Source organism: Gouania willdenowi, chromosome 22, assembly GCF_900634775.1.
Source record: "Gouania willdenowi chromosome 22, fGouWil2.1, whole genome shotgun sequence".
Classification (NCBI taxonomy): Eukaryota; Metazoa; Chordata; class Actinopteri; order Blenniiformes; family Gobiesocidae; genus Gouania; species Gouania willdenowi.
Genome location: NC_041065.1, coordinates 31,116,137 through 31,130,205, shown reverse-complemented (window position 1 = coordinate 31,130,205; position 14,069 = coordinate 31,116,137). Strand labels below are relative to the sequence as shown.

The 14,069-nt window shown below is 37.6% G+C and overlaps 1 protein-coding gene across 3 annotated transcripts in view; it reads right to left on the bottom strand.

The window, feature by feature from the left end:
* Positions 1-8,329: 8,329 nt before the first annotated feature.
* The window catches only part of LOC114456008 (cathepsin L1-like), a 39,006-nt gene continuing 33,266 nt past the window's right edge, over positions 8,330-14,069 (bottom strand). For 2 of the 3 annotated variants that reach the window (XM_028437457.1, XM_028437458.1), the window contains 5 exons: positions 11,189-11,380; positions 10,082-10,247; positions 9,893-9,998; positions 8,486-8,589; positions 8,330-8,421 (listed from right to left, as the gene is read on the bottom strand). In XM_028437457.1, coding sequence (XP_028293258.1) covers positions 8,490-8,589; positions 9,893-9,998; positions 10,082-10,247; positions 11,189-11,380 — 564 coding nt within the window. In that variant the 3' untranslated portion in view covers positions 8,330-8,421; positions 8,486-8,489. Of the gene's footprint in view, positions 8,422-8,485; positions 8,590-9,892; positions 9,999-10,081; positions 10,248-11,188; positions 11,381-11,454; positions 11,644-11,789; positions 11,933-12,451; positions 12,557-14,069 lie in introns of those variants that run through there. The other variant, XM_028437461.1, reaches the window with a different exon arrangement.

The window sequence follows — 14,069 nt, the reverse complement described above, 5'->3', positions numbered from 1 at the left end:
TTGAAGCTTATTTTCACACTTGTACTTTGATAAACGTGTTACTTGAGTTGTTTGATTAAACTTTTTTAATTTTTCTGTTCCTTCAAAACTGACAGTTCTTCGGCTTAGATTTGTTGAACACCAAAAGGATATTTGATTTTGCAACTTTTATTCCAAAGACTCATTTTACAGGTGCTTGATTTGCTGTCAGTGTTTTCCACAGTTATTACGTGAGATCATCTGACTGTAAGACCGGCAATACAGGACTGTCAGGGTTATGACTGAGCTAAAAATAACCTGCACTCAGATTTGAGCTTCTTGTCTTGATTTGTGATAGTTTTGATGTTTTTTTGTTTGTTTTTATTCCCTTTAGACTTTTCTTTTTTTCTTTTTTTAAATTATCTCAATATTTAGTATAGTAAGGCCAAATAAAACCCTTTTAAAGTTATAGCTATTTGCAACATTAACAAACTGAGATACAAATCTCTGCAAAACAGCTTAGTAAGTCTACAAAACTTTGTTAAAATTTGTTCAATATAAAGTTTGATGATATTTCACTTGTGTTTAAGTCTGGTATTCTGCCAGCATGAGGTGAGTCATTGTCTTCCTTGTCTGGCAAAGAAACACAAGAAATCACGGAAAGAATGAAGTAAAAACATCATAAAGTAATGTTTCTGCCTCAGCACAGTCTTTGTGTTCTTGTAAAGTACTCCAAAGCCCACAACGCAATGTGCAAAACTTTTCTAAAGTTCAAGTTACATGACCATTTGACAACAACCCATGTGGTTATGGTGGAGTGGAAAACAAACTTTTAAGCAGCAATTTTAACCTGCAACATGTGTTTTTGAGTAAACCCTATTGGATGATGACAACAGCATAACTTGGATGACATACAGGTAAATTTTTTAAAAGTGAGTTATGTGGTTAAGCAGTTGTAAGTAAATCAAAAGCTACATTGGGTCATGCCCTACTTCAGCTAGCATTTGATATATACTGTATAGTAAGTACATTTTATTTATAAAGCGCTTTTCACAAGTAATATTCACAAAGTGCTGTACAAACATTTACATCAAAAGCAGAACAGTCACAACAAAAAACTCAAGAACATAGCATGTAGGCAGGGTGGTGGTGGTGGGGTTTGGGGGAAGGGGTAGGTGGGGTTTGGTGGTTTAGGAAGGAGAAAACAATTTCGCTGTGAGCACACAGTATTTTAGTCCATAAATTCAACATAGCATATTCTGTTCCATTAATGTCTCTCTGTTCTGTGAGGACTCTACAATATTAGCTATGTGCCCCTTAGAAAGTAAATGCAGTCCATTCAGTGTCTCACCAAACTTCAGGTTCCATTCATCAAACTCTGCGTCTTCATTGGAACTTGAGGGATTGCTGGCCAAGACCAGAACAGCTGCACAAACCAGCAGCAGCTTCATCTTAACTAGAAACCAGCAGAATCAGAAAATAGTTTATTAAACCCTGAGTGGTAATTACAACGACAAAGAGTAAAAAAATAAATAAATAGTAATAATAATTAAAAAAAAAAAAAACACTAATAATTGTACACACACGAAGAAAAAAGAAGCAAGACTACACAAAGAAAATGTGCAAATGAAAGATAAGGTGCAGAAATATATAATAATAATAAGAATAATAATGAATACAAATACTCTTTCTGAGACTCAGATCTACAGGAAACCACACAGGTAGATGCAGATCTTTACATCAGCTTTGTTTCACAAACTTCCACTTTCAGAATGTTTGATGTGATGCACAACTTAACTCACAGTTTCCTCTCATTTAGTCTTTCTTTTCTCCCTCCACCCATTTTCTTTGGGTGCTTTCACACATACCTCTTTGCTCCGCACCATGCTTCGCTTCCTCGGATACTTCAGTCTTTTTACGATCTGTGAAAGGTCACTGAAACTCTGGTGCAGAGTAAACAAGCGAACTCTGGTTCTTTGAAAAATGTAGGTCTCGGTTCGGCTCAAGCAAAGCATGGTGCGGTCTTTAACCATGTGAGAAAGCAACCAGGACCAAACATAGGACTTTACATTGAAGCGCACTTGAAACGGAGTAACTCCATTACTGACAGTGCAGCAGCTGTGCCGCTGCGTGCCTCCCATCATGACACAAGCACACATTCACAACCCAGTGTTTCAGCAGCAACACACACACATCCATCCGTCCATCCATCCATTTTCAGTCGCCTTTGTCAGTACACAAAAAAAAAAATCAAAAATGTCTTGTTTTCTCACTCCCTTCCATATTTCTCCCACATCATTCATTTGTTTCACTCAACTCTGTTTCCTCAAACTGTTCGCATGATCAGCGATGGCTGCACATTTGACTGCTCTGTTTTATTTGCGTATACATTCTCTTATCTTCACATGTTACACATCCTTACAGATAAGTTATCGGTGATATGGCGTCTCTGAGCACTGACAGGTGGAGACAGAGCGGAGTCATCTCTGTGTTTATGTTGCGGCATCGTGTGATTATGGGTAAAATGGTAAATGGACTTGATTTATATAGCGCTTTATCACCACACTGAAGCAGTCTCAAAGCGCTTTACATATACATATTTACACACCAGTGGGACAGGACTGTCATGCAAGGCGCCAGTCGACCACTGGGAGCAACTTAGGGTTCAGTGTCTTGCCCAAGGACACTTCGACACATAGTCAGGTACTGGGATCGAACCCCCAACCTCTCGATCAGAAGACGACCCTCTACCACCTGAGCCACGGACAGGTGGTAGAGGGTTATTTTGAATCATCATTAATGACTTTTCTGCAGGATTGTTTTAGAATTTCTTTGGAAAACAGGAAGAGAAACCAAATATAGGACGTGACGGCATGACTGTCAGTAGTGACAGGGCAGCGCCACATCGTCACGGTATTGGAGATTGAAAGTTTGGTGCGCTTGGCAAATAGAATGTGTAAAAGCAGACCAGTGTAAATTAAAATGCAAAAATGTTGCAGATTCACCACCTGAATTGCACCGAGTACACCGGACTATGTGTGAAAGCACACTTATGCTGATGACTCTCTACTTTTCACTAGTTAATATTCGTCTGTGCTGTTGTCACTCACCTGTCTCTGTGTCACTGCTGTTGTTCATGATTGACGCACCTGTTGATTTGGTTGACGAAAAGTCTTCTCATATAATTTACTGAAGTAAAGACTGGGACATTCCTGTCACAATAGTGTTTTGTTCAACACAGATTTGATATGTTTGGAATTTAAGTTTCTATTTCTGCACTTATAATTAACAAGCCTCATTCAAACCTAAACATTGAACATCCTTTGTTTTTTCAGAGAGAAATTTCCAAGTAGTATGATCGCTATTACACAAAGAAGATGACAGATGAAGGGAAAGTACAGGTTTATTTACAGTAGCTCTACACCACCTGTAAATATTACACAAAACCTTAAAAATAGCAATGCAAACAGAACTATAATAGAAGTTTAAAATACCTATATCTAGGAATTAAAATAAGATATAGATAGACAAAAATTTCCAAATTAAAGCATAAACAGGTGCCTTACAAATACCAGTTAAATAGCATTTACACATTGATAAAAGCTACAATAGTAACTGACTCAGAGCTATTCTTCATGGGCTGCTATTTTATGGCATATTTGTGCATGTCAGTCACTATCAGTGTTATTGTATGCAGATCATTTTTCACTTTCATTTATAATGAAATTATTTTCTAAAGAAATAAATAAATCACATGAAAAGCAAAAATAATTACAAAAGTGTTAATCTTTCACACAGGGCCATGTAGCTTTGGATTTTTTTTCTTCCTCATTCATAAAACCCTTCATTTAAAAACTGCATTTTGTGTTTACTTGTTTTATCTTTGACTAATCTTTAAATTTGTTTGATGAAGTGTGGAAAACATGCAAAAAAGTAAGAGATCAGGAAGGGGGCAAACACCTTTTTCACACCACTGTATATACAGTATATATGTATATGTAGAGGGGAAAATACTAATCTAGCAAATCCAGCCACCACAGCGTTACCTACCGTACGCATCATCAGATGGAGACAGCAGGCTGCATACTGCGTTCGAGGAACCTAAAATTCGGAAGTTGGAGCTAGAAATGACGTTATAGCCGAGTTATCAGAGTTTTATGAGCAGCACTGCCTAAGATTTGGTCTCCACAATTAATACGGCATTTCCGCATGATAACAATCATCTGGACTTTAACAGTATGCTACAGTTTAAAATGGACTTGTAATTTGTTTGTAGAACCTGCGTGCCATATTTTTCCATTATTTTTTTGCTTTCCTTTTTAGTCCTTACTGAAATGGAATTTGATGTTTCTATAGATTTGAAAAAAAAAATTCCATGGAAAATGAATTGCACTTTAAGGATTACAGTCCTGTGTCCGTTAAAATAACTCCCCATTGACGACCATTGAATCAGCAAGTTATTCCTCCTGTTTTTGAGAATGTACGATAGTTGTGAAAGCGACAGCTACTGTGAACTAAATGGATGGCAACAATTGGTAAATTGCCAGGAGTTTATTAAAACAGCTTTTGGATGACATACAGGCAGTGACATGCAGTCAGGGTAGGCAAGGTAGGCAGTGCCTACCCAAGGGTGAATTGATATTTTGATTATTTGTTTTAATTGTAATATAATTATAAATTAATTATTTTTCCATAGCCTACAGTACCTATAAGTTTGAAAGTGTCAGCATTTTGTGCGTTTCATAGCCCAAATGACTAAACATAGCTATTTCCTGGTACAGCAGAGACGCTGCACAGTCTCACTCCGCTGTAAGGCAGGAGGAGGCCACACCCCCTCCCAAAAGCACATTGCTGCTCTGCCTCTGTTTCCATAGTGTGTTTTTATGTGTTTGCACATGCGCAGTCAGTTCCCCAAGATGAAAACCATTTACGTAAAAAGGCAGCTCTCTACCTTTGGACGTAACCGCGCTATGCTAAATGCTATACGTACCTTCACAGTGCATTAGTGAATTGATAAAGCATGGCTGCTGCTACGTTCTCTAGCTAGTGGGTGGGATAACATTACAGGAAGAATGACAGCACTAGAGATGATAAAGAAACTTTTTTTTGAGAAAAAAACGACAACTTTTAAATGATGGGAGACCAACACCTGAGCTACCAGACCTTCAGCAAAGGTAAGGTCAGAACATTGTTGGTATTTTTTACAGTGAATGGTAGGATTGACTTTGAGGAAGCGCCTCACTGTGGCTGTTCTGAGTTGTTGTCATTTTCACCGTATTTCTGTGTTTCCAACACAAACGGATGTGCTGCTGTGTCATGAGATATATCTTGTTGGGAGAGTATGGAGGCTATATTAAATAATTTTTTATATTTCTTTAATGGTGTTTTCCGATTTGATTTTGTTAGATGGCTAAATGCTTGTTCAAGTGGATCTTGTTGGGTTTTTTTCTTTATTATTAATTTTACATTTTGATAAGCGCATTGAGATGACTTTGTTGTACATTGCGCTATACAAATAAAGTTGAATTTAATTAACACTTACCAGCAGAAACATATGGAATTGTCATTAGTGTTGACATTGGTGGTCTTGATTTGCAGAGATATAGAACATTCATATAAATCTATCTATTTCTATATTTTGATCTGATCTAATAAACGGAACAGGTCATGCACCATGCTTTTTGTTGGAGGTGAGCTGCCGTGTTGTCGAGGCCATCAGAAACCTGTTTACTGCTAGAGATGGTGTCCTGCCGGCAAGTCCAGGGCAGAAGGAGATGGCCACCCCTGTAGTTACTACCTCTCATCCATCACAGAAAATAAAACACACTTTGCCCATTTACGGCATGTTTAAGCCTGGGTTTTTGTGTGAAGGTTTCTATGGATGTGGCACTCTCTTGAATGAAGGTGAACGGTTAGAGAGTTGTCGTTCACAAATGCCAGAATGAACACGCTCACAGTAACGTTCATGAGGCAGAAGTACAGTATGTTCAGTTAACCCACAATGTGAACGGGTTCATGAACTGATCCGCAGGATGCTCACACTCTCTCCAGTCACCATCGCTCAGGTGCCAGGGCTTTTATTTAGCTCTAACACTACAAATAATTTTTATTAAGTAAGATGAACACTCCTGTTCACTTTACATCTTTGATATCTTCTTTTGGTGCTGAGATTTCTCAGTAAACATGCATCATTTATGTTGAATGACAACAAATGAACCACATGACATCCTTATTGGTCAGAGGGGCACAGAGGGATTTTTTGCTGAGCCATGGGGGAGTTGTTTTGTTGTGTTCCATAATGTGGGTGTGTCTCTCAATTAACAGCCGGACTGCACGCTGGTCTGGGAAGGAAACGGGTCCATATTGGATTGGCTGATCTTCAGTGGAGGCTGGTTATATGAGGACTGAAGATGATGTCTCTTCATACCAGAAAAGATTCAGATGGGTGGGTCATCCTAACCTCGCTCTAATCAGCACACAGTGCTTACATCCTTCAGATAGTTGGCAGAGTTTGACAGCCTGTCAGACATTTGAGTGTTTTGTTTAGTTATAGGACCTTTTGTTTCATTCAGTTGGCTAAAGCTTAACGGAATTTCCAGACAACAAGCCACTACCTTTTTCTCACGCTTTAAACCCTGCGGCTTAAACAATGATGAGGCTAAATTGTGGATTTTTCCTGGTTTTATAAGCTTCATGCTGCCACAAAAATTAGCTCCGTCACGTTAGACCAGGTGGAACAATGAAACTAACATTAAATCGTGCTTGCTGGCACAGAATAATTCTCATCACTCATTTTGTCATAATAAACACTGCATCATCATAACAATGACGCGGAGAAATGTTGTCAGAGAAAGAAAGAGAGCGCCCACTGCAGCAGCAGCATCAGTGTGGATGAAGTCAAAATCAGCCAGTTTGTAATAGAAGGATAAACAGCATAAAGTTGTTAAAGCACTGTGTTAGGTTTGTTCAGGATTGGTTTTTCGCTGAATTTTTAGCTGAATTCTTTGTCGTCATTATCATAGATACCAGATTTCAACTTGTAAATGCATCACGCAAACAAAAACTAGGTGAGAAAATACATCATGTTAAGAAAAGTGTTAGAAAATCGACAGAAGAAAAAAAAAAAAAAGAAAATCGACAGAAGAAAATCCACAATTACACTAATATAATGCACCAAAAACCACCATATAGCATCATTTTAGCAAAATTTTCTGGGGGGGGGGCATGCCCCTCGACCCCCTTAGGTGTCACGTGTCATTGGCGCACAGTGGCGAGCTTTGGCCTTCTAGTTTTTTTTTTAATAAGCCTACCACTTTCTTTTTTCTGTACTTCTCTGGGATGTTATTGAAGTTTGTAAATACACACAGATTTGATGTGATCAATGCGTAAGAACACATGACCACACGAGTTCTGATAAAATTTCATCCCACATGACAAAATTATTGTTTCGTTTTTATTATTTAACAAAAAAATATCTATATGTTTTCATATGATTTTCGTTCACATGTATTTTTCGTCACTAAAATTACCTCTGATATATGACCACTTATTTTTCAGTGATGTTCCTTATTTCTTTTTCAAAAGCAACTTGTATCATTTGTGAACAAAAGCAAAAAGAAACTTGTCTCGCAACAGGCAAATTTTTGTCATTTGCTTCACCTTGAGCGGATCAGAGTGAGCTGCGGAAACTGCCTTCTGTACAGATGTGCCCGTGATAACCTGCAACTGCTTCTAAAGATGGTCACATCATAGCCAAACAGCATTGAATTGAGGTTATTTTATCAGTTTTAGAGTTCATAAATGTACTTAGAGCTTGAGAATTTATTGTTGTTTTGAATTTAATTTGTTGGTGTTATTTTATTTAAAGAATAATTTTACATTTTGACAAACCTTTTTTTCTTATACAGACCCTTATGTGGAAAATAAATTAAGTTCTAATTGTGCAAGATCTCATCTCTTCCCTTTTTAAGTTCATACATGAGATGTTTACTGTATGGAAAGGAACCGTGAGGTGGGGGGTAACTAGTAACTTTTACTTTGAGTACTTTTTAATTGAGCTACTTTTTACTTGTACTCAAGTATTTTATGTATGACTTACTTAGAATTGAGTACAATTTCAATCAAGTAACAATACTTCTACTTGAGTTGGAGATATCAGAGAATGTGTGTGACGTGGACGTGTTTACCAATAGTGTCAGTATAACATTATATTTGATAAAACGTTATGAAAAAAAACACCAGAACAGTCAAGTTCATGGAAGCATGATTTACTCACAATCCTTTTTTTTTTTTTTTACGTCATGTGATATTATTAAATGAGCATTGTTGTGACAACAGACAGGAAGGAAAAGTACACAAATACAATTTACTTTTTTCCACAGCTCAGTGCATTTAAAAAAAGTTAAAGAAAATCATTGTATTCATGGGTCACTTGCTTCCTGTTGGCTGGAGACAATCCAGAAGCTGTGGGAAACAATAAGTAGTAAATCATGTCTTTAGATATTAGCTTTGCACACTGGAGCTTCACCTGCTCAGACCAGTGGGTAACTGGCTGCCGTAGCAATCCCACACTGGTTGTTCTTGTTCCTGGACATCATGATGTATCCCTCGTCTCCCCATCCCAGGCCCCAGCTACAGAAACAACAAACCACAATGGCGTTAACGGCCACCGCTGCAACTTTTACGATCCAAGTTGTAAATTCCATTTAACTTGATTTATATAGCGTCAGTTACAAAAATAAGTTATATTTTTGAAATGTGGGCGTCTCCAGTCAAATCTTTGGTTTAGCCAGGAAACTCTGCTAAAGTGACTTCCCGACACTTTTATTTAGGGGATCCATATCCGGCCGACACTGAACGTTTTGCAGAGGGAGGATAAATATACCGGGAACAAACTAGAACACAAATCACTGTTCTCCTTCTCTGGTGAAGAAACACAAGAAATCACAGTAAAAATAAAAGGATTAAAACTCCTATGCATCCGTCTACAGCAGTGTTTCTCAAATGGAGGTACGCGATGGCACTACAGGGGGTACTTGAGAGAGAGTGAGTGGAAATTTAACAAATGAAGTGTCAGTCTTGTTCCCTCCCCAGGCGTGAGATAACCGGAAATGATAAAAACTATAGAAATAAATCTATTCAGGAGCCGCTAATAAATGTTTTTCAACCTTGGTGTCGGGACCCCATGTGGGGTTGCCTGACATTTCTGAAAAATGAAATAGATTATTTTCTTTAATTAAAACAACACACAATCTTAATCTAATTTAGTTCTAAAATGCAGTGTATATATATATATATATATATATATATATATATATATATATACACAGTATATGAGCTCAAATATGATCAAAAACTATTTCTAGAAAAAAATGTCTTTGGGGTCGCCAGAAATTATTTGTCAAAACGGGGTCACGATCCAAAAAACTTAGTAATCACTGCACTAAATACTTTTTTTTTTCACTTATTTATCACTCGGTTATTCCATCATTATTTCTCTATAGTTGTTTTCTAAGCAAAATGTTGTAGTCGGACAAAGTGGGTACTTAGATTCAGAGAAAAAGACTCCACATCCCACAATGCAATGCGCAAAAGTTTTCCAAAGTTCAGACCATTTGACAACAAATTTAATGAATTTTTTGGACAAAAACAGACCAAATTTAAAGCTCTCAATTGGCAGAATTTAAAACGGGCCCAAACACGCAGCGTGATCACTAAACCCAGGACCTGGTTCTCCAATTTCCTCCCACAGTCCAAATATAATGTGTGAGTGACCAATGACCCTAAAATGACCCTCTCAGATGGTGACGGGCACATGTGATTTGTACTTATCCTGTAAATGCTGTTATTTGACATTCAATGATAAGTTCTATTTAATTGTTAGAAGAGTTTTTTTTTTTTTTTAATAAAAGGCTCAACACATCTGAGATGTTACCTGTTTTTAATCAGCCAGTAGTCCTGTCCATTTTCTGTCCCGTAACCTACAGCCAGCACACCATGATCCAGTTCTGTGCTGCTGCAGTCTGGCTCATTGTACACACCTGAGAACACAAACGATTCCAAATCATTAAAATACTAGATAAGAACATCACATATTTGCCTACCAGTTGCTAAGAGACTTCACCTGATGTATAAAGCTGGAAGGAAGCATGACTGGCATCAATGGCCACAGAAACTGGTCCGATGGTGGCAACGGCCTCCTTCAGTGCGTCTTCATCAAACTGTGTGACGTCAACATGGCCTGTGCACGTAGCTCCAATGTTGGCAGGGTTGTATCTGCATTTTCCATCCTAGAAGAGATAAACAGCTCATTCTTCTTCACCAATTTACCTCACCTATACATATGAATGAACTTTAAAAGCCAAAGTTATTTTTTTTTAGGTTGAAAATGTGGGACAGTTACAATGTTTTTAAAATACCAACATTGTATTGTTTTTAAAACAACAGTTAAGGGTAGGTGGTATATAGTTTTTTTTTCCAGTCACTTAATGCATTAAAATGTAAAATCTTCTGAATCCTAAAACAGGCAATAATTAAATATGAAATGTTGTGCTCCACAGGTTTTTGTGGGTAAATTTTCCCCTGGTTGAGTTGGTTTGAGTTGCTACATGCATTTTGCACTAGATGGCAGCATTGTACACTGACACTGACCTTAAAGCAGAGATGTGCAGCTTTAATCACAAAGATATAAGATTGTCTGATCTGAAGGCCACATTATTAACATTTAGAATAATGACCTGATCATTAACACAAGGAAGAACAAACTCTCAGTATTTTTGTGGATTTTTCTGTCATTTTTGTATATATTTGTACATTTTAATGTCATTTTGCAATTTTTCAGTGTGTTTTTTTTTCCAGTGGACTTCTGTGTGATTTTTTTTTTCTTGTTCTATTTGTGTATTTTTTTTGTATTTTGTGTAGTTTTTTCTTTTGCCATTATGTATTTTTTAGGTGTGTGTGTGTTTTTCTGTAATTTTGTGCATTTATTTCAGAGGCTGCACAAAACTAGACCGAGGGCCATATGTGGCCCCCCAGGCCACCAGTTGCCTATTTCTGCCTTAAAGTGTCTGCTTTGATTTGAACATCTGTTTTTTTTAACCTGGGTGTCATCTAGTAATTGGTAGAATAGAGAATAGAAATATTTGCTGATTTAGATTGTGTTGTTTTAATTTTAAAAATAAAGTTAACATTATAAAATTAAAATAGTTTTAGTACTTTTTTTTCATCTTACCTCTGCTTCATAAGGATAGGAGTCCTCTGTGTCAATCCCTCCATTTGCTTCGATGTAGTCAAAGGCCTGGTCCATCAAACCTCCATCACAGCCTATGTTGCCGTAATCACCAGAGCAGTCAACCAGCTGCTGCTCACTCAGAGACACCAGGTTCCCAGTTGCCCTGAAGTTCTGCCCCTCCAGAGAACCAGTCTGACAGAGAGATGGAGATTAAACCACATATGAGGGATAAAAACAACATTCTCCATCAACACACATGAACGTACTGCACTAAAAGCCCAGCAGGAGCGACACTGCTGCTGGTCTTTGACTGGAGTGACGTATCCATTATCTCTCCAGTCAACAGTGTCTGGTAAGTCAGTCTTATGCAGGACAGTCGAGACACGGCGAGGCTGAGAGGTGTTAAAGGACCGCAGGCAGCCCCGTGATATCAGCTGTTGATACTCCTTATTTTCCTGGTAATATAAAAACACAAAGGACTTCATGGAAGATCTGAGAAGAAAAGGGCTTTTTTAGTAAGGAACTTAAACTTAGCCATCAACCTTCAAAGAATGTTTTATCAAGTAAGGATTAAGGTGAAACATGTTTGTGTTCCTCATACCATATCTGCAAAGTAAGTCATGCCGAGGCGGTAGGACTTGATACCCTGATCTGCCAGGATGTTATGCACCAAAACCAGTTTACGGTTGGTCAGCCATATTTCTTTGCGTTTGGCTTCTTCCACAAGAGAGCGGTAGGATCTTTCTGCAACCGAGAAAAAACCCCAAACATCATCAGGCACAGCAAATTAAAGAAAATGTTTTAAGACCCAGAACAATCCTCTGCTCTAGCTTGGCATGATTTAAAGCCACACCTCCTTGAATTGTGTTTTATTGTATTTATCACGCAGATTATCACAATACAAACTGACAAACATCTTTCCACTTTCCAGTTAAGAAATTGTCATAGCATTACAACATACTGCAGTGCAAAAGTATGGGGCAACACACATAGAAAACAATTCTCATTTTTTGTACAGTCTGCATAAGAAAGCCATTAGATTAATAAAGTAAGATTTTAAGATATAGCTAATATAAAAACATGTTTTCAACAGTTATAAAATGATAGACCAAAAATATGGCAAATAATGTATTTGAGAAAAAAAATGTTTGCTCACTTCAAAAGAGAGGAAAACTTGTTGCACATTTATGATAAAGATCATTAAACATAGATATTCAGTTAAATCAATGTGTCTATGTGAACACAGTCCAGTGATTGTCTCACCAAACTTCAGCTTCCATGCATGAAACTCCAGGTCTTCCAGGGAGAATGAGACACAGCTGGCCACGACCAGCACAGCTGCACAAACCAGTAGCAGCTTCATCTTAACTGGAAACCATCAGAAACAAAACAGAGACTCTTTGAGATCCACAGGAACCCACACAGGTTGATGCAGATCTTCACATCAGCTTTGTTTCCACAAACTCTCGCTTTCACAATGTTTGATGTGATGCACAACTTCACTTTCACTGGTTCCTCTCATTTTGTCTTGCATTTCTCCCTCCAACGTTTTCTTATGCTGATGGCTTTCTGCTTTTCGTTAGTTAATATTCGTCTGTGCTGTTGTTACTCACCTGTCTCTGTGTCACCAGGTGTTACTGCTGTAGTAGAGGTTGATGCAACTTTTGGTTTGGTTGTCAAACACTTCTTATATAGTTGACAGCATTAAAGGCTGGGACATTCCAGTCATGTGATTTTCAGTAGAAATTGGGAAGTTAATTCATGAGAAATCATTTTTTCATAAGAAGTAGACCTATATCATATTTTTATGGAAGTGTTGAAATATTGTGAAACAAGTTCCACCAGCTTTTTGAATAGCTGATTTGATGTGTGTTTGGAATTTAAGTTTCTTTCTGCTGTCATAGTTAACATTTTTGAAAGTTCCGGCTTCATTCAAAACTAAACTAAAAGCTTGAAGTTAGTGTCATAGTCATTTCTTAAAAATTTCAACAACTTCAATTATTTCGTTGGATGTGTGTTGGAGCTCATACTGTGGTGTATGAATCTGTTATTTCAAGTTTTTGTAGCTGCACTATTTACATATGAGATGCCATGGAAGCTCTCTGCATGATTCGAGTGAGTAGGAAAGTGACTGGCCTTATCGTGGATGACATTAAAGCCATTCAGAGGAAGAAAATCTTACTAGAGAAGTACACGCAAACCGTAGAATCAATGACGATGTGTTATTGATTCAGTAAAAAATTTGAAAATAAAAAGTTAAAATCATTAAAGTTTGGGTCTCTTTCCAGTGGAATCTAGTTGATCCTTTTCAAGTGAAGAACTTGTGCAGACATCATCCATTGATCAAAGTGTTTTACATCACCTTTAAAGCTTATTTTCACACTTATACTTTGATGAACTTGTTTAATTTTTCTGTTCTGTTCCTTCAAAACTGCTTCAAAACTGTCAGTTCTTCTGCTTAGATTTGTTGAACACCTCCAAGAAATGAGTAAATTCTAATTTAAGATTTTCTTATAAATGCATAGCAGTGTACAAAATTAAAGTTGAAAAATGGCCAAAAGGATATTTGATCATGCAACTTTAAGTCCAAAGACTAATTTTACAGGTGCTTGATTTGCTGTCAGTGTTTTCCACAGTCATCTCGTGGGATCACCTCACTGTAAAATCGGCAGTATAGGACTGTCAGGGTTATGACTAAGTCTGAACGATTAACCTTAATCGCATCGGTGCTAAGGTTTTCATTACTGCTGTAACGTAACCTCATATGCTGGAGGTTTTTTATTCCGTCTCCGTCATTTGAGTGGTATATACAGTATGTTAACCAATCAGAATTGCGAGAACCGCCTTCCTGGGCTGCTGGCCAGTCAGAGAATTTTACAGG